Source organism: Apodemus sylvaticus, chromosome 6, assembly GCF_947179515.1.
Source record: "Apodemus sylvaticus chromosome 6, mApoSyl1.1, whole genome shotgun sequence".
Lineage (NCBI taxonomy): Eukaryota > Metazoa > Chordata > Mammalia > Rodentia > Muridae > Apodemus > Apodemus sylvaticus.
In genome coordinates, this window is record NC_067477.1 from 115,629,789 (window position 1) to 115,650,394 (window position 20,606).

Below are 20,606 nucleotides of genomic sequence, written 5' to 3' on the forward strand. Positions count from 1 at the left end.
CACCTGACTCTGATGCAGTATTCCAGTCTGAGAGGAACTGGTACACGGAGCTCTTCTGTGGTACGGCCGGGCTGAGCCTTCCCAGTTCCTCCTTGGCTTGCTGTCTGAGGGAAGTGGCTGGGTTCTAGATCCTTCTGTCTTTGGAACATGACTATATATTTTAATAGCTATTTTAAGGAAGATTTTGTTTCCTTAGATACATGTCATGTGTTTGCATGTGCCCTTGAAGCCCTGAAGAGGGTTGGATCCCCTAGAGCTAGCGTTTTAGGCAGTAGCCAGACATGGGAGCTGGGATCTGAACTCCAGGCCTCAGGAGCAGCAAGTGCTCTTTCCTGCTGAGCATCTTTTCAGCCCCTTGGCTATTTTCTTTTTTCATTTTATTAAATGGTTTATTTGCTTACTTTATGTGTATTGGTGCCTCACCTGTATGAATGTGTGTGGGTGTGTCTTGGGGTTTCTATTGCTGTGACTATCAAGACCAAAAGCCAAGCTGGGGAGAAAAGGGTTTATTGGGCTTACACTTCCAGATCACAGTCCATCGCTGAAAGAAGTCAGGATAGGAACTAAAGCAGGGCTGGAAGGAGGAGCCGATGCAGGGGCCATGGAGGGACACTGCTCACTGGCTTGCTTCATATGGCCTCAGTCTGCTTTCTTATAGGACCCAGGACCATCCTCCCAGGGCCGGCACCACCCACCATGGGCTGGGCTCTCCCCACCCACCATGGGCTGGGCCCTCCCCCATCAATCTCTAATTGAGAAAATGCCTTACAGTTAGATCTCATGGAGCCATTTCCTCGACTGAGGCTCCTTTGTCTCTGATGACACTAGCTTGCGTCAAGTTGACACATAAAACCAGCCACTATAGAGCATCAGATCCCTTGGAACTCGAGTCACACACAGTTGTGAGCCACCACGTGGGCTCTGGGAATTGAGTTCTCTGGGGGAATGGCTAATGCTCTTCATCACTGCACCCTCTCTACAGAAATAGCTTTTGTCTTAACACTGTGTGGCATCTGCGTTCATGTGTGTGCGTTAACGCACCTGTGGGTGTGTACAGCTAGAGATTGCTGTCAGATGTCTGAGTCACTTCTCCACTTTCCTCTTTGAGACAGGGTCTCTCTCTCTCACTGAGCCTAGAGCAGCCTCACCTGAATTCCAGTGAGCTGCCTGTCTCTTGCTCCTCACTGCTGGCTTCCAGTAAAACCCAGTTGCTCTTGCTTGAAAGGCAAATGCTTTATAAATTAAGCTATTTTCCCACACAATTTTACAAAGTATTTTCATGTGCTTATAGGTCGTTTAATTGGGTTTTGTCATTGAATTTATTTTTTAAGTTTGTATGTATGTTTTGCTTGCATGTATATCGATGTACTATGTACACACCCGGTAGCCTCAGAGGCGAGAAAAGGGCATCTGAGCCCGTGTGACTGGATATAGAGATGTTTGTGAGCTGCCGTGTGTGGGTGCTGGGGACTGAATCCCAGATGCTCTGGAAGAGCAGGTAGTGTTCCTACATGCCGGGTTGTCTCTCCAGCCCTTGCAGTTAGTCACTGTGTGTGCAGAGACACACAGCACACAGCTCACATGTGGATGTATAGGGCAGGTTGATTCCCCTTTCCACCATGTAGGTCCTGGAGCCATCAGGCGTACGGCAAGTGCTTTTCCTTGCTGAGCCATCTTCAGGCCCAGTATTTTTATTGCTTCCATTTTGATGCCCTGAAGCATTTTCACCCCAATAATGAACTATAATAAAATTAGGGATGAGTACCCAGCATGGCTTGTGAGAACTGGAGGTGGGGACGCTGGGGAGATGGTAAAATGCTTCTTGGACAATCATGAAGACCTGAGTTGGAATCCCCAGCTCCCACATAAAGCTGAGCACAGGGGCTCACATACATCTCCAGGCTCCCCGAAAACCCCCAGCACTGGGTGGCAGAGGCAGGTGAGTCATGGAGGCTTGCCAGCCAGCCACCCTAGCTGAAATGGTGAACTGGAGGGTCAGTAAGAGACTCTCAACAAATAAGGTGGACAGCAGTAGATGAAAACCCCTGACCCTGACCTCCACATGCACACAGGGCAAATGCACTGTCTCCTCCATATTCCCTCTTCCCCCACACATACACAATAGAAGGGCACATATGAAAGGGTGTGTAGGGCTGGAGAGATAGCCCAGTGGTTAGGAGCACTGACTGCTGTTCCAGAACTTCTGAGTTAAATTCCCAGCAACCACATTGTGGCTCACAATCATCTGTAATGGGATCTGATGCCCTTTTCTGGTGTGTCAGAAGAAAACAACACTGTACTCACACACATAAAATAAAAGTAAATCTTTAAAATAAACTAAAGTGTATGGAATAGAAATGACAAACTCGTCAAAACTTCAGCCATTTCTTAGAAAGGAAGGATTATAGAGGTTGAATCCTGGCCACCAGGACTGGCAAGACTTGAGACTAGGCACAAAGACCCACAAAATCCCAGGTAAACTGGGCTATTTGGTTACCCTACTATTTCAGTCTTTTTGGAATGCATTCACATTAGAGGGTGGAAGGACCATCATTTGAAGATCGTTTGTATTATAGTATTCGATGTCTTTGGCTATTCGCAATGAGTCCCAGTCAACCATACATGAATGTATACTACCATGGTGTCTATTGGACCCACAGTTGGCTGAACAAACCAGGTGATTAGAAGAGGCCAATTTCAGGCCCATTTACTAACCTTCAGGGAGGAGAGAGGAACTTGACACTGAATTCAGTCCCCAATGGCCAAAATGTGCCCGTATGATGAAATATTCATTTAAATAAACCCTATGCACTAGGGATCGATGCCTCCTGGGTTGGTAGTCTCATGTAAGTGCTGTCTATCTATCTGTCTGTCTGTCTGTCTGTCTGTCTGTCTGTCATCCCCAGAGAGGGCGAGCAAGCACTGCGTGCCTTCCTCCACGCTCCTTGCCCTGGGCATCTCTCCCCTTCGGCTATTCCTGGGCTCTATCCTTTATGACAAGGGAGAAGGCCTAAGGAGGGTGGAACCGAGTTCTGTGCGCTGTTCTGACAGCTTATCAGACCGGCAGGGGAAGTCACGGGGACTTCTGGTTCCTGGCCCGTTCTTTAGAAGTACAGATTGTCTGGAGACTTTGGAGAAGATCCGTTAGGATCGGTCCCTTTGATTTATAGGACCCAGTGTGAACACCTGTGGGTGCGTTAGAAATGTGATGTTAGAAATGTTATTGAATTGTTGGACACCTAGTTGGTGTCTGAGAATTGGAGACGTGTCTGAAAACACTCCACATTTGGTTTTAGAGATGTCAGAAGAAGCAGAACTTCTCACTGTGTGAATGAAAAATGGCTAGGCAAACTCTAACTCACACTGGCCGCTTCTCTTATTTTGTGTTAGTTCCTGTTCATAAAACACTGTTGAGCAAGTGAAAGGAAGGTCTCTGAGCACGTGGCAGCCAGGCCGGGATGCAGTCCTTTCGGTCTGATGGTCATTTCCTGTTGTAGATATTATCTACCAAATGGGCTTCCCACCCAAATTCCTCCATCTCCATGCAAGAACACCATGTGCTCTCTTTTGAACATTCTACTGCAAATGGCTGTAGAGGGGACGGACAAACACACTGACTGGAGTTAGTTAAGAGAGTTTGATCCTGACGCCTCTCCTTCCCTCTTGTTTTTGTCTGAGAGGGAGAGGGGAGGGGACCTCATGCTCTGTGGTGTGTGTCCGCTCAGAGGTCATCTTTCAGGGTTGGCAACCACTTTCCCTTACTGAAGTTTCTACATATTTATCACTGAGCCAATCCACTTGTTCTTGTAGAGCTGATAAACACCAACTTGGTCTCCTAAATAAATGAGCCCAAATGTCCAGAGGTGAAAACTTCCATCTCTGCCTGGTAGGACTGCTCCTTGGCTGAGATTAAATATAAGCTGTGAACCATGATGTGTGCATCCCTACAGACCCAGCCTGGCTGTCCGCCAGGGTCACCTCTTGTACAGAGAGATGCCTGGATTTGTTACCAGTTCTCATTAGAACTTTTGGTGACTAGTTGCCTTTTTCTTTTGTTTATTAGCCAGAAATCACTTGATTCTGAAACTGTTGTGAGAAGACAAGTTGAGAAACCAAGTCAAGGTCAGCCCACAAGGGCAGAGGTCAAAAGGGCAGAGGTCAAGTGGACAGGCCACAAGGGCAGAGGGAAGAAGAGCTTATTTTAATTTTTTGTTTGTTCGTTTGCTTATCTTTTCACTTGCTTTTTTTTTTTCCCAGACAGGGTTTCTCTGTGTAGCCCTGGCTGTACTGACACTCACTCTGTAAACAGTCTGGTCTTCATAGAGATTCATGTGCCTCTGCCTCCTGAGCGCTGGGGTAAAGGGACTCGGATGTCCTCAAACTCCTAGATAGAAAGGCATATGCCACCATGTCTGGCCAGCTTTTTGGTTTTTTGATAGTTCAGTTTTGGTTATTTGAGGCAAGGTCTCTCTGTATATCACTTGCTGTCCTGGAACTTTCTCTGGAGATCAGGCTGGCATCGAACTCATAGAGATCCACCTGCCTCTGCCTCCCACGGTGCTGGAATTAAAGGCATGAGTCACTGTGGGGCTCGTAGGTTGCACTACGAGACAGGCATAAGAACCAGTGAGGTGGGGCATGCTTAAACCCCAGGAATCTCAGAGATCTGAGACAGAAGGGGCAGCACTGCCTCCTTTGAGTCTCTTACGCCTGCTCCAGAACAAGTAACCATGACCACCAACTGAGAGGGCCTTGGACACTCGGTCATGTATCATAGCACCTTGAGTTCTTCAGGAATCTAGATACCTTAGCCTTCAGCCAAAGACCTTCTTGACTATTCTCATGCCCTTTCCCTCAAAGGTATATAATCCCTGGCTCACCCTGAAAAAGGTGTGTGTGTCTACATGCATTCCCAGTAAAGCAATCTGAACAAGCATGGATTGTCTCAGAGAGCTGCTTCACTAAAGATCTCCATGGGGAGGGCCTTTGCCTAAAGGAGTCGCTGTGACATCACAACTCCAGAAGAACACCCTCTCTCTTCAGCACTCTCTCCCAATTGGACCAAATCCTACTCATCCCCAGCCCTATTCCCCCTCCTGCCTGGTATGCAGACTCTGAGCAGAAATGGGGACCTCAGACCCTTGTTCCTGACCTCCTCTTCAGGCGGTACACCCACAGCACCCTGGTACCCAGAGAGGAGACCACAGCACTCATCCCAGACCCCACTTTCCCCCTCATGTCTGGCGAGCAGTGGCGGCGTGCTGACCCCTGAAGGGAAACTCAGGGTATGGACTCTGTTCCTGACTTTGCCCCCAACCTTCTCCGCACCAGCATACCTGTGAATACTGGCGATGCCCCAACACCCCTGGTAGAGAGGCAGAACTTGGTACCACATGCCATCATCGCCCCTAGCCTGGGCCAGAGTGGGAGGACACAGAGTCCATGTGGGGAATTGGGGAGAGAGAGCACATGAATGCATACAAGACAGACCTTTTAAAGGTGTTTTTATTTATGGTATATGTATGCATGCTCTGTCTGCATGAAGATCTGCATGCCAGAAGAAGGCATCAGATCCCATTACAGATGGTTGTGAGCCACCATGTGGTTGCTGGGAATTGAACTCAGGACCCCTGGAAGAGCAGCCAGTGCTCTTGGATGGCTGAGCCATCTCTCCAGCCCACAAGATAGGGTTTTAATAAAAACACTCCAGCTGGGCTATGGAGAGACAGCTCAGTGAGTAAGAGGATTTGCTGCCTGTCTTATTTATGCATTTCTATTGCTGGGGTGAAACACCATGACCAGAAGCACCTTGGAGAGGGAGGGTTTGATGAGCTTACCTGTCCATATTACTGCTCATCATCGAAAGAAATCAGGGTGGGAATCTGAAAGGCAGGAGCTGACACAAAGGCCATCGAGGAGTCCTGCTTGCTGGCGTGTTCCTCATGACTTAATCAGAGAACCCAAGGTCACCAGACCAAGGATAGTCCCACCCACAGTGTGCTGAGCCCTCCCCCCCCCCCCCCCCCCCGGTGATCACTAATTGAGTGAGCACTAATTAATGACTATTGATCATTAGGCCCTAGAGACTTGTCTACAGTGGATCTTATGGAGACATTTTCTCAGCTGAATTCCCTCCTCTCAGATGGCTATGACTTGTGTCAAATCGACTTAAAATTAGCCACACACTGCCCCTGCAAAGAGGGCCTGTTCTTACCTGTCTGCTGCCTGCCTCCTCTAGGAAGCCTACTGGGAGCAGTATGCAGAATCTGCCCTACTGTGTCCATCTTCTGGAGAGCAGACTCAAGCACGGGCTGAGACAAGGTTCTCATAGAGATCTTTCTCCAAAAGCACGTCACAGGGCTGTGGCTACCCCTGCATCCAGATGGCGCCAGGTCAGCAGTGAGAACCAAGGCCATCATGGCCTGAGTTGTACACATAGAGGATGTTCACCATGTAAAAGCCCTTCAGGACCAGCTCTCCAAGAGCCCTGGGCCTTCTCTGCTGCCTGCAGGAATGTTTGTGCAAGCTTTTGGGAGGCTAGCAATGGCCCCTGCACTGCTGTCGTGGGAGCCACAGCTCCGCTCATCGGCCTCACCCTGCTCTTATGTACTGGGCTTTGTAGATGTGTTTTTGTGTCTTTCCTTCCCTGCTTGCTCTGTGTTTCTCCTCCTCCTCTTCTTCCTCTTCTTCCTCTTCCTCCTTCTCCTCCTCTTCTTCCTCTTCCTCCTCTTCTTCCTCCTCCTTCTCTTTCTTCTCCTCTTCCTCCTCCTCCTCTTCCTCCTCTTCCTCCTCTTCCTCCTCCTCTTACTCTTCCTCCTGCTTCTTCTGTGGGGAAGAGACTGCTAGGCTGTCCTGAAACACACTCTGTAGCCCAAGCTGGCCCCAAAATTGAAGTGATATTCTGCTTGCTCTTTTCCTTCCTGCCTTTCTCCCTTCGTTTTTTTTTTTTTTAAAGCAGAGTCTCACTCTGTAGCCCAGGCTAGCCTCAAACTTGAGATGATCCTGTCTTAGCCTCTCAAGTGTCTCCTCTTTGTCTCTCTGTCTTTCTCTGTCTCTCTCTTTATCTCTCTCCTTCCCAACCGCTGTGTGTGTGTGTGTCTGTGTGTGTGTGTGCGCGCACGCGCGTGTGTGTCTGTGTGTGTGTCTGTGTGTGTCTGTGTGTGTGTGTCTGTGTGTGTGTCTGTGTGCGTGTGCATATGCGTGTGCGTGTGTGTGTCTTTTGGCCTGTGTGTACTGGGAATCACACTCACACTCAAGGCCTCACTCACTCCAAGCAAACACTGTCACATTACGCCATCTCCTCAGCCTGTGACACTGCTTTTTACTGGGTATCACCTCCACTGAGGACGTGTCTCTGAGGTAGACGTCTGAGAGGCTGCATATTCACATGACTATGACTCTGCAGTCCTCCCGAGGACTGAGCACTCACAGAAGAGGAGCCTTTTGGAGCCTTTCAGGCCACCTGACTCTGAGAACATACTTAGGCACACAATCCCTTTCCATGCAGCCACAGTGTGGCTTTAGGATCTTTCTCCAACACCATGTCCTTCAAGTCAGCAGATCCCGTCTGGCTTGGCAAAGTCTGAGCAGCAACTTTCTCCTTTCCTGATGGGTGAGTTCTGGTGAGCTCAGGTCTTTTGTGCATCCTTGTGGTAATGTAAATCTAGCCCCAGCACTGGCCAGATTCATCTTCTATAGGGCTCTGAGTGGAAGCTTCTGGAAGAAGGCCCTTTCTGAGACAGAGAGCATTGTGCTGAAAGCTAAGAGAACTTGTCCCTCATCCCACGGGCGTCTCCAGCCTGTTTACTGGATTTGACATTGTACTGTAGATGCAATACTTGGGAGATTGAGGCTAAAGGACTTCCATGTGTTCAAGGCCAGCCTGGGCTATGAAACAAGCCTCTGGCCATACAATACTATACGGCACAGTGTTATCACAAACAGAGCAAGACACAACAACACAACGGTCAAGTTGTCTCATTTCCATGCATTGTGGTTCCCTACATCTGAAAAAAAACAAGTATTTTTTCAGAAGGTTTCCTGCAGCTGCACTGGCCAACAGCTTCTCAGCAGGTCCAGTGCTCAGTGAAAGACTGTCTAAAAAACCTGTGGGGAAGTGATGTGATTATAGTTTAGTTAAACTTTTAAAAAATGATGTGGACAGTACCCTGAGGAAAGATACTTGAATACCTCTTGCCTCTGTGTGCATGTGCGCACAGGTGCACCCACACCCAAACATCCGCATGCATAGACAGAAACACACCCACACCCAAACACCTGCATGCACACACAGAAACAGACACACACACACACCCAAAGTCACACATGCACACCAGAAACAGACACACACATACACCAGAACACACACATAAGCACATAGAAACAGACACACCCACATACACCTGAACACACACATGCACACATAGAAACAGACACACACACCCGAATACATACATGCACACACAGAAACAGACACACACACAAACACACACATGCACACATAGAAACAGACACACACACACAAACACAGAAACAGACATACACCCAAACATATACATGCACACACAGAAACTCTCTCTCTCTCTCTCTCTCTCACACACACACACACACACACATACACACACGCGCACGTGCACGCGCACATGCATGTACACACACACACAGAATCTCTTTTCTTTATGTTTGCTCTGGAGAATAAATAAGATGCTCATATAAAGTGCAGACCACAGTGCAGGGCATAGGGTGAGCTAAGAACATGCTATTAGGATACTAGTCAGACTGTTGGTCCTGCCAGTCAAATATGGATACAGGCTGGTGGTGGGCGGGATTAAAGTCCAGGTAAGTGAAGTGCAGAGCCCTGAAGATGGCATCGTTCTCCTGGAAGTGTGAGAGGAAGACACCGGGGCAGGGAGAGGCAGAAGTTGAAGTTGGGAAGCATGTTTGAGGAGTAGAGTAGCGCCCCCTTGCATGCGTTTTTGGTAGAAGGAAGAAAGGCTGTAGTGAGATACATGGATATAGTCTCTGGCACAAGGGCTGGAGATCCAGAGCCCCAGACTATGAACTTGAACCCCAAACCTGAAGCAGTAGGTCCATCAGAGGATTACTCTGTCATGGCGTGGAAGGGCACTCTCTTCCTAACCCATCTTCCTGCCTTCTAAGCGTGGGCCTTGACTTAGGGCTTGGCCACTCCCAGCATGCAGTGCCCCCACCCCTCGACCGGGATGGGAGGCAGGCGAGGCTTTTTGCGGGGGCTGTGCTGGGTGGGCAGTTTTCCCAGAGCACGGAGTAAAGTAGGACTGAGTGTGCGCCAGCTCCTTCAGATACAGACATTGCTGGCTGGATGGCCACCCTGTCAGGGCGAACTTGAGCCCAAGGCTCACTCGGGTACTGTGTCCCTGTTCCAGGGCCTACAGCCCCATACCTCACGATAGCATCATGTCACAGGAGGCCACAGAGGCACCAGCAATGCCAGGAGCAGGGCATGGTCATAATAAGGCCAAGGCACGGTTGCTTCTAGGCACTGACAGGAAGAGAAGCCGCCTCAAGAGGACAAGGCAGGACCTGTGGGGCGACACTGGCTGGAGCAACTACAGATTGAGCAGAGCCACCTCTGCCCCTCGAGGGACCAGAGCTAGGGGGACAACAGCTCATAGCAGGGTAAGGACGCCCAGAGGAGGGAGCTGGGGAAGGAAGGTCAGTGATGTGCCACCTCTGAAGGAAGAGCGTCCATCAGCGTGGATGGACCTGCCCGGGAGCAGGCGGGTGGTAATATGCTGCAGGCCGCGGGACAGGTCAGAGCTTCATCAGAGCAGAGCTCAGAGTTGATGTAACTGATTTCTACTGAGGAAACTCGGACCAGAGGAGAGTGAATTGCCGGGACTTGCCTGATGTCCTGGAGCAGCCGCCAGTAGCAGGGAACCTGGGACTTAGACCGAGGTTTTTTGTTTGTTTTTGTTTTGTTTTTTGGTTTGTTCATTTATATGTATGTACTTTTGAGCTAGAGCCTCACATAGCCCAGGCTGGCCTCAAACTTTCCCTGTACCCTAGAACTTGGAACTTCTGATCTTTCTGCCTCCACTTTCCAAGAGATAAGAGTAAGTGCTACCATACCAGTTTATATAGTGATGGGCGGGGATCGAACCCTGGGCCTCTCACATGCTAGGCAAGCACCCTACCAATTTAGCTAAGTCTGTAGCCCAGGACCGTGGGTTCAGATCCTTGGTGCAGAGTCTGTCCCTCTTTACTGTGGCAATCTTTATCTCAGGACCTAGCTGGGCCAAAGGTCAGCCCTACTAAGCAGGGGCGTGGCTCTATGCTTCCCGTGACACCCAGGGCACTCTGATAAGCAGGATCCACACTCCCTTGGGATTCCTTCATTTGTATTATGAGGCCTGGCTTAGACCCAGTGAGGCCCATTAGTTCCAGCAGAAGATGAGGCACTAATGAGCCCTTGGAAGTCAGGGTCAACCAGATATGGTCCCTACAATCCCAGTGCTTAGGAGGGGGAAGCAGGCAGATTCTGAGTTCAAGGTTATCCTGGGCTATACAGGGATTTCAGGTCTAGCCTGGGCTACATGAAACTCTGATCCAACAATAGCAACAATAACAAGAAGATGGGGAATGTGGGTCAGATGCACTCATGGGTCCCTCTCTACAGAGCGAGGCTAGCCCGGAGAACGCAGCCCGGGAACGGACTCGGGTGAAGACGCTCCGTCAAGCCTTTCTGGCCCTGCAGGCTGCTCTGCCTGCAGTGCCACCTGACACCAAGCTTTCCAAGTTGGATGTGCTCGTGCTGGCCACAAGCTACATCGCCCACCTCACCCGGACACTCGGCCATGAGTTGCCTGGCCCTGCCTGGCCTCCGTTCCTGCGTGGACTCCGTTACTTGCATCCTCTTAAGGTAGGTCCCTGGCCTAGGGAACCTTGTGGTCCTTTTCTTCTGGTTCTCTCAGGAGGAGGACCGAGGCTGGCTCTTGGGGTGGAGCGGTGACTGGGAGCGGCTGCATGGGAATGTGCTTGCTCTGGGAGGAGGAAAAGGCTGAGATTCTTAGTGTCAGGGGAAGCGAGGAGCAGGTTCCTGGTCTGAGGCCCAGAAGTCAGCCAGGAGAGTCATTCATCTCCTCACATTTCACCTCCTTGTGTAGCGCCTGCCTTTCTTCTCTCTGGACTACAGCTATGGCAGAGGTCTGCTCTGAGGAGAGCAGCACCCTAATTAGTGCAGAAGCAATCAGACTGGAAGGCAGTCAACCTGGGAAGGAGGGCTTCCTGCACGCACCATGCCAAACTCTTACCTGGTTTTCCTGAACCTCAGCTTGAGAATGTGCAAGACAGAACAAGCTAGGGGCCAGCCACCTCTTTTGGTGTACAAAACGGATGAAAAAAGGAGACTTAACAACAATCACGAATGAAAGGAAAGTTAACAATGATCACTCAGCAGTGACAGCCACTGTGATTGGACACTAAGGACAAGCTAGAGGCTGAGCTGAGCACTTGAGAACATTCTTAGCTCTTGACTGGAAGCACGGAAGGAAGATTACCCGTGAGGAGACAGAGGATGGGGGAGGTCAAGGGGCTGGGTGCAGTGTGAGCCCGGCTTCTGACTGCAGACCTCTGGCTCTCAGCGGCCCTGAACCCAGCAATTACCTCCCTCCCAGGGACCCGTGTAGAGAGTATGCTGGGAGCCAGGTGTGGTGGGCCACACAGGAAACCAAGGCACAGGGACTTCCAGGTCCAAGCCGGTGTAGCAATTTAACAAGACTCTGTCTTAAAATGGAAAAAAAAAAAAAAAGCCAGGTGGGAGGCTCTCAGGAGGCAGGGGCAGGCAGATCTCTGTGAGTTCAAGGCCAGCCTGGCCTACAAAGGGAGTTACAGAACAGCCCGGGATACACAGAGAGGCAACAACAAAACAAACAAACAAACAAACAAAAACAAGCTAACACAGAGGACTGGGCTGTAACATAGAGGGAGGGCGACCTTGACTTCTAAAGGAATAACTGTTTTTTCAAAGGCAAGATGTCATACATTTCAAGCTGGCCTCAAACTCTTATGTGGCTTGTAATGCCCCTGATTCTCTGTTCCTCCCACCTCCACCTTCCAGAATTCAGGCCTGCCCGCTACACTTAGTTAACCCTATGCTGGGGATTGAACCCGGGGCCTCATCAGTCAGACAGCACCCACCAGTCTAGCAGCACCTGTAGCCCTCAATCTGATTTTTATGATGGATACTTCTTACTGTCTCTTTCTCTTACATACCGTTCTCTTGAAAAAGTTTTTTTTTTTTCTCCTAGGCAATATAGATGAAATGCAAACCTCTGAGACTAACTGGGGTAGGTCTAAAACGCTAAAAGTAGCCCTGGGCACAGGGCCATGGGTAAGAGAGCAAGGTCCTTCGAAGCTCTTGGGAATAGTAGATGAACAATAAATATATTGTTGAGAGAGAAGAGGAGAGGAGGGGAGGGGAATTGAGTCCCTAAGTGGGGAATGACAGAGAGGATGAATTCTGAGCATAGTAATCTTTGCAGTGTTTTCATCTATCTATCTATCTATCTATCTATCCATCCATCCAACTATCTAATCTAATCTAATCTATCTATCCACCCACCCATCCATCCATCCATCCATCCATCCATCCATCCATCCATCCATCCATCCAACTATCCATCTATCTTTCTGTTTGTCCATCTGTCCATCCATCTGTCCATCCATCTATCTGTCTGTCTGTCTGTCCGTCCGTCCATCCATCCCATCCATCCACCCACCTATCTATCTATCTATCTATCTATCTATCTATCTATCTATCTATCTATCTATCTGAGACAGGGTTTCTCTGTGTGGGTTTCTCTCTGCGTATAGCCCTGGCTGTCCTGGAACTAGATCTGTAGGCCAAATTGGTCTCAAACTCACAGAGATTTGCTTGCTTCTGCCTTTTGAATGTCTTGAGGGTTGGGATTAAAAGTGTGCATGTGCCACCACCACTACCTAGCTATTCTTGCATTTTCTAAAACTACCCTTGCCCCTGGTGGGAAGACCTTGAACTCCTGGCAGGGTGTGAGCTGGAGAGCCCCATCCTGTCCCTCCTTCATCTCTCACACTCCCTCACCCAGTGCACCTGTCTACTCCCCACCCCCAACCAAGTTGTGCTCCTCTTAAAGCCTTCTCTGCCTGCAGTGTTCTCCTCCTATGGCTCCGTCAGACAGTTGGGAGATCATTTAAGGTTAAGATCATTAAGGGGACATGTCAAGCAGGGGATGCCAGGGAAGGCCAAACTCAAGGTCCTAATGGTTCTGGACTACACAGGACCACAATACCTGTGTTAATCATCTCCCATCTTACGTCTTTTCAGAAGTGGCCCATGCGATCTCGTCTCTATGCAGGAGGCTTGGGATGCTCGAACCTCGATTCCACCACCGCCGTCTCTACTGGCCAAAGACGCAGGGATGCAGAGCTGGGGTCTCAAGTCTCCATAGCAACAGACAGTCTCCTCGCCTCTCCAGTCTCTCCAACTCTTGCTAACAAATGACCCCCATGGTCATCCTACTCTGTTAGACTGTGACTCTACTTAAGGACCTGGATTTTCTGTCCACTTCGGATTTTCTGTCTTCCCCTTGACTCTCAGCCTTTGGATTTGTCTCAGGTTCAAGTTTCAAGGTCAGACTTGGCTTCTGGCAGGCAGAAGAAGCAGTGATGACATCAAGGATAGAGAGTTCTGAGGAAACCCAGGATGGAGTTTACCTTTGGCTCTTCTACGGCAGTGACAGGAAGTGAAAGAGAGATTGGTGTGATTCAAAGTCAAGTTAGGGAATCACACCCTCCTCCCCTTGGACGCCTCCCCTAGGGCTCTTCAAGACAAGAAGGCAGAAGACAGAAATTGTTCTGCCAGTACTGCCTGGGGTTAGGATAGTTGTAGCTCCAGTGCTCATGGGCATACCAGGGGGCCTGAAGGGCTTTTGGTAGCAGTAAGTAAGTATGAACACGTCTGGGGTCAGGTCATAAAGTCAGAGAGGAAGCTAATGAATGGAGTGTGGTTTCTTTTTTAAATTTCCCTACAAGATGTTTATCTAACATCAAAGAGTTTAGAGTCCTTCTCTCTAGAATATGGTCTGTCCAGTGGGCCTCTTGTCACCTCCTTCCTGCACCAGGGCCCTGTAGCCTTTCCCATCTCAGCAGATGAAGCTCCCAGACTTACATGGCTTACAATCCAGGGTAATTTAGCTAGTCCAAGCTGTCTAGGGCCAGATGATTTTATCCCACAGGTAGCCTCTGCCTTCACTTAAAGAGGCAGCCACTCACAGCCCTGCCTATAAAGGACAGCAACACTTGCAGCTTTATCTCCTAGAATGGCCCAAGGTAAAGCAGGTGTATCCCTCTCATGGGGTGATAAGCAGTGTTCTCTTTCTCTGGTGTGTTAGAAACCTCACCTCAAACAAATATAAGGCAAGGTGGGCTTCAGCACAATTCCTGTACCATCAGCAATGGGGGCTTTATTGGTTTTGGTATAATCTGTTGGTTCCCAGAACCAACTTCTCCCCACAGGTATTGACATACCAGGCTTGCCCCAAATCCTGGTACAAGGTGCCAAAAATTTTCTAGAGCTTTAGTAGCACCTGTTCTTGACCCCGAAGAAATAACTGGAGACAAAGCATACACTAAAGTGGGCTTTCTAAGTCAGGCAGAGTTTCAGGTTGGCCCCTGGGGTCTAAACATAGCAGGGACTGTCTTCCTCTCAAATTTCAGAAACCGGGGCCAACTAGAGTCCCAACAGGGTGCTCATGAGGTGAGTGGAAGTTCTGACTGGCTGGGAGGGACTGGACTTGCTCCTCCATAGGCATCACCCCCTAAGGCATCCAGGAAAAGGGGATTGATGGGGTGACTCAGCAAGCCGGGGTGGAGATAGAAGACACAGAACGTCCCAGCCTCAGCTGCATGGGCTGTGGGAGAGCAGATGGGCTGTGGCCGGGAGCCATGGCGGATGGCCTCAGCCAAGGCCAAACCCATAAATCTGCCCTGCCCCACATTTCTCCTAGGGGACCCTGAGAACTTGTACAGAGCGAATCCAGCAGCCGGCCGGGGCCAAGCAGGGGCAGAGACCAGGTGTGGGAGAGCGGGAGCAGTATTCTTCACAAGACCATAAAAGTCCAGCCTGGGTGTTCTATTTTTAAAACCAAATAGCAGCATCTCCATGGTTGAGTTGGAGGGTGGTAAAAAGGAGCGTGCATGCTTTTTTCCCAGTTGGTGGCCTACACTCTGTCTCTGGGTAGGGTGGGGACTGGCTTTGGGTACATACTGGGGTCCACTTATAGCTTAAAGCATTTCCCATAATCAAGTAGAATTTGATCTGGAGCTTGAAGTGTCCACCCTGTTTAGACTCAAGTCTTTGCCTCATTTGACAAATCCTTCAGGGCCAACTACATAACACCACCCTGGTGGCGTCTTCAAGGGGGGAAGGGAGGATGACGTTGGTAGAGGGTCAGGTGAAGAAGAACGCGTCCTACCAGGAGGACTGTTTTGTTTGATTTTGTTTTCTTGACCTGGCTCACTGTGTAGCCCACACTGACTTTGAACTTGAAATCCTTCTGCCTTGGCAAGGATTACGGGCTCACAGGCCTATACCACTCTGCCCAATTAGGACAAAGTTCTAAGTCTGTTACCAGAGAATCTGGTTTTTCCACTGCCTCGGACAGTCACCCTGAGGAGCCTGAGGGGAGGGGACTGAAAACCCTCCCTAAGCAGAACAATGCTTCCCTCGAGAAATACCACGCCGGAGACTGGTATCTGTAAGCCAAGCTGAACCAGCAGTGAACCCCTTTGTTTCCACAGCAGAGAAAGACAAGAACCTGCTGACCGGGAGGTCTATGCTCACCCGAGGTGGGGACATAGTCTATAAGAGCAGTTGGAGGCGATAAAAGGAGCTGAAAGCTGCCTCCAACAATAGCTACTGTTTCCTAGGAACAAGCATGTGCAGGGAAGAGTATGGAAAAGTTAAGGAGCACAGACAGCCTGTGCTGTGTGGGTGCTCTGGACTGGGAGTCAGAGGGACAGCTGCACCCTGTGACCCTAGTCCAGCTTTCTTCCAGTCTCTCTCAGGGTAAGGTCCAGGTAGAGTGGAGAGGAAGATTTCCCTGTGGCCTCCCTCCACTCATCTGGCTGTGCTGCAAGAGGTCAGTAATGAGCCTCAGACAGAGCTCTGGGAGGACAGAGTTCGCCCAGCCCAGCGAAGGAGTTCCTTCCCCTTTGGTGACTGTGGGAATGGATGATGGCTAACATTGACTGTCAACTTCTTTGAACTGAGAGATTACTAGGGGGTTAAGTAAAGCAGACCTCTGGGATTGTCTATGAGGACTTTTACCTCCTGAATGGCTTAGTCCATGGATGGATAAGCTGGGTGTGGTGGTGCATGCCTTTAATCCTAGCATTCAGGAGGCAGAGGGAGGAGGATCTTTGTGAGTTGGAGACCAGCCAGGCCAACCAGTAAGATACTGTCTCAAAAACAAAATTAGACTAGTGGGTGGTGGTGGAATTGTGGACAGGCTGGAGGGAGGGGCTAGGCTGTGTGTTTGGGGTTGTGTATTGTCCCTGACTCCCTCCATGTCACTACCTCACCCCTGCCTCTGTCTGCCATGAGAAAAAGATCCATCCCTGCCACATTCTCCTGATCCTACGATGCTCTGCCCAAAACCTTGACACCAAGAAGCCGTGGACTGTCTCTGAGATTTTGGGCCAAAATAAATCTTTCCTACTTGACTTTGTCTCTATCCAGAATTTGGTCACAGCAATGTGGACTCTCATGAAGAGTAAGAAGATGGAGATGTTTTCTAAGAAATAATCCCCTTTTCTCCTGGGAAGAACATAGTTCGGATGAAGTAGATGATATCAGCCCTGGAAGCTTATTCAATTCCATATCAAGGCTGGGCAAATCAGGGCCAGTAGGCCAACTCCAGCCTTTACCTGTTTGTGTAAATAAAGTTTTATCGGGATATCCCTGTACACTTGCTAACGTTGTTACCATTGCTTTTTCTCACAGGGAGGTAGCAGGGTTCAGGCAGATACTGAAAGTCTTAGATATTGGTTACCTAGACGACCTAGAACATTTCTGATCCCTATTCTGCCCAAACATAATTCAAAAAGTATTGAATCACGGGTATTCTGAGTGTTTCTGGGAATCCTGGGTGAGCTAAATGACCAAAACTATTTCCATAATATAAGAATACAAAATGCAATAGAGCCAATTTCTCTCTTCCCTCCCATCTGTTTCTTCTCTTCCTTTATTTGTATTTTTTTGGGGGGGTTGGATTTGTTTTTTTCGAGGCAGGGTTTCTCTGTATAGCCCTGGCTGTCCTGGAACTCACTCTGTAGACCAGGCTGGCCTCAAATTCAGAAATCCACCTGTCTCTGCCTCCCAGAGTGCTGGTATTACAGGCGTGCGCCACCACTGTCCGGTTCCTTTATTTGTATTTTTTACATTTGTGTTTATGTGTGCCATGGGAGACACGTGGAGGTCAGAGGTCAACTTGTGGGAGTTAATTGTGGGAGCTAGTTAGCCATCCCACCAGATGGGTTCCAGAGATTGAACTCGGGTGAGCTCGGTGGCAAGAGCCTTTACCCACTGTGCCAGCTCACCAGCTCTCTTCTCTGTTGTTATTGAGACAGCTATTCCCTGACTAACCTCTTAAGGTTAGCCTTAAACTCAGCAGAGGCCTCTGGCCTCATCTATTATCACATCTAGCTAAAGTTATTCTTAAAATTAATAGTGTGTGTGTGTGTGTGTGTGTGTGTGTGTGTGTATGCTCACATGTGCGCATGTGTGCACACGAACCAGTGGATGATAAGGTCAGAGGACACTCTTTGACTTGCTCTTCAGGAATATCACCCGCCACAGGATCTCTCACTGGCCTGAAGCTCACTAACCAGGCTATAGCGGCTGGCCCCTGAGTCCCTGTCTCCTCCCCTCTAGCGCTGGATTGACAAGCATGTACCACCATAGAGTTGGCCTTTATTATATGGGTTCTGGGGGTAGGAGGTTCAACTCAGGTCTTTATGCTTATGATGCAAGCATTTTACAGGCTGGGCTAACTCTTTAGCCCTCTTTCTTTCTTTTTATGTTTTTCTAAGATGGGAGTTTCATGTAGCCCAGGCTGGCCTTCAAATCACTATATACTCAAAGATGGCCCTAAGCTCTGGATCTTCCTCATTACACCTCCTTCTTTGTCACCGTGCTCAGGTTGAGTCATGCTTTGGATTTTTTATATCTGTGTGAATTTGACTCAGGGTAGTGTATGTGTATGCATGGTAGTGTATATATGAACATGTGCATGAGAATGTGACTACACGTTACCAACATGTATGTGAAGATAAGACATTGATATCAAGTGTCTCAGTTATTCTCCATTTACTTATTCTTTATGTCTCTTATTTATTATATTTTTAATTTTATGTTTTTTCATATATTTGTTGTAAATGACTTACAGTCTGCTATTCCAACTAACCCAACAAAGACAGTCTTAGTAAAGGATTATTCGTATTGGGTTGGCCAGTGGACATGTTTATAGGGAACTGCCTGTGTTTATTTTGAGTCTGTTTTATTGTGTAGCCTCGCATGGCCTGGGACTCAATATATAGACCAGGCTGGCCTCAAATTCACAGAGATATGCCTCTGCCCCTGAGTTCTGGGATTAAAGGCACGTAAATAATATTGTCTCAAGCTAGTTGCCATGGGAACTGTCAGCCCACTGTGGGAAGCGCTATTCCCTAGGCAGAGAGTACTGAACTGTATGAGTGCAGAAATCCAACTGAGCACAAGCGTGCACGCAAGTGAGCATTGTACATTCACCTCTGTTCTTGGCTGAGGGTGTGATGTGACCAGATATGTGAAGCCTTGACTTCTTCGTAGCGATGGACTGTAATCTGAAATTGTAAGATAAAGTAAATCTCCCCCCAACCCCCCCAAGTTGCTTCTCATCAGGATGTCCTATCTCAGCAACAGAAATGAGACTTGGAAAAGTCTGGAAACTGTTGGTTTTCTGGTTTCCTGGGACTATGAGATTCTGCAAATCCCTTTGTGCTGCTTGGAGAGAGGCAACGATTCCAGCTCCGCAGCCCAGGCTCTGGAGGGTTCAGCTTTTACAATGGCTTGGTTAGGTATAGGTTCACCAATAGAGGGAGCGACAGGAAGCCTCAAGGCTGGACTCCCAGGTGGTGACCAGCATTTGTCCCAGCAGTGGCACTTGACTCTCAGAGTCAACTTTTATTGCACTCCTTCAAGATTCTAGCACGCTGGGTGTGATAGTAATTACAGTCCCGGGGAGCCTGAGGCAGAAGGGTGGTGAGCTCAGGGTCTGCCTATGTTAAGTAGTGAGACACTGTCTCGAAATAAGTAGATCAACAGGGTTTGCGATGTAGCTCAGTTGGTGAACTGCTTGCCTACTGTGTGTGAAGCCCTGGATTTGATCCTCCAGTACCACACAACAAGGTATAGCAGCACACACCTATAATACCAGCACTCGGAAGGTAGAGGCAGGAGGATCAAAAGGTTATCTTGGCTATACAGTGAGTTCAAGGCAGTGTAGGCTACATGAAACCTGGCCCCAAAAATAAATAGGGTTAATGAGCTGGCTTGGCAGATAAAGGCACTTGCTGGGAAAGCCCGGAGCCTCTCGTCAAGATGGAAGGAGAGAACTGATCTCATGAAGTCGTCCTCTGAGCTCCACATGTGCATTATAACTTGAGTGCACTGCAGTTGTACACATATCATGCTCGCACATGCTTAAACCATCCAAACAATAAATTAGAAGTAAGTTCATGTATACATTGATGAAAAACTAGTTATATTTTTATGTTTCCAATCGGACTAAATCCAACTACAGCCCAGGTGACATTCTATGGACATCTGACTGTGCCTGCCCCTAACCAGTATCACTAGTACTTTCCTTTTAAACAGGAAAACGTATAGAGTATGGTGCACTCAGGAGGCAGAGGCAGGAGAATCTCCATGAGTTCAAAGATACCTTTGGTTTGCAAAGTGAGTCCTAGGACAGCCTGAGCCACATAGTGAGACCCTTCTTGGCTGTGGTGAAGATGCAGATCCAAGCTGTTCTAGATGATAGATGGTCTGAGTCGTGTTGGCATGAGTCGTGTTACCAAACAAACTGGGGCCTCTGAGAGCAAAGCATCATGGCTGTGATTTCTGGCGTGAACAATATCAGAGGAGTTCCAGTCTGGGTATGCGTTGTGTGGCTGGACACTTTCCCCTCTCACCTACACAGATACATAAATAAAAGTGGCATTGTTTTCCAGAAGGGGTCTTACGGTATAGCTCTAGCCGTCCTGGAACTCACTCTGTAGACCAGGCTGGCTGGTCTCAAACTCACAGAGGTCTGCCTGCCTCTGCCTCCCTAGTACTGGGATTAAGGGTGAATACCACTATGCTCAGTCCACAAATGGCTTCTTTCCCAAAGTCTTCATGACCCTTCTAAGTTGGTGAGGTTACTGAGAAGGTTCAAAACAACGAGCACTTTGCTGTTGCCACGGCCACCACTGCGTGGGTTTAATGGCTTTTTCGCAGAGGTTGACTCTTTAACCAGGGTGTGGGCATGTGTGTGGCGATTGTCTCA

At 48.9% G+C, this 20,606-nt stretch overlaps 1 protein-coding gene across 1 annotated transcript; it reads left to right on the forward strand.

The window, feature by feature from the left end:
* Positions 1 to 9,275: 9,275 nt before the first annotated feature.
* Tcf23 (transcription factor 23) lies at positions 9,276 to 16,993 on the forward strand. Its single transcript, XM_052186249.1, has 3 exons — positions 9,276 to 9,657; positions 10,658 to 10,900; positions 13,343 to 16,993. The coding sequence occupies exons 1-3, from the start codon at positions 9,436 to 9,438 to the stop codon at positions 13,517 to 13,519; spliced, it is 642 nt and encodes a 213-aa protein (XP_052042209.1). The 5' UTR covers positions 9,276 to 9,435; the 3' UTR covers positions 13,520 to 16,993.
* Positions 16,994 to 20,606: the final 3,613 nt, after the last annotated feature.

Bases quoted from the DNA above. Each gene is read 5' to 3' on its own strand.
- Tcf23 (XM_052186249.1), top strand. From the start codon at position 9,436: ATGTCACAGGAGGCCACAGAGGCACCAGCAATGCCAGGAGCAGGGCAT. The intron at 9,658-10,657 runs GTAAGGACGCCC...CCCTCTCTACAG, and splicing joins GGACAACAGCTCATAGCAGG to AGCGAGGCTAGCCCGGAGAA. The intron at 10,901-13,342 runs GTAGGTCCCTGG...ACGTCTTTTCAG, and splicing joins GTTACTTGCATCCTCTTAAG to AAGTGGCCCATGCGATCTCG.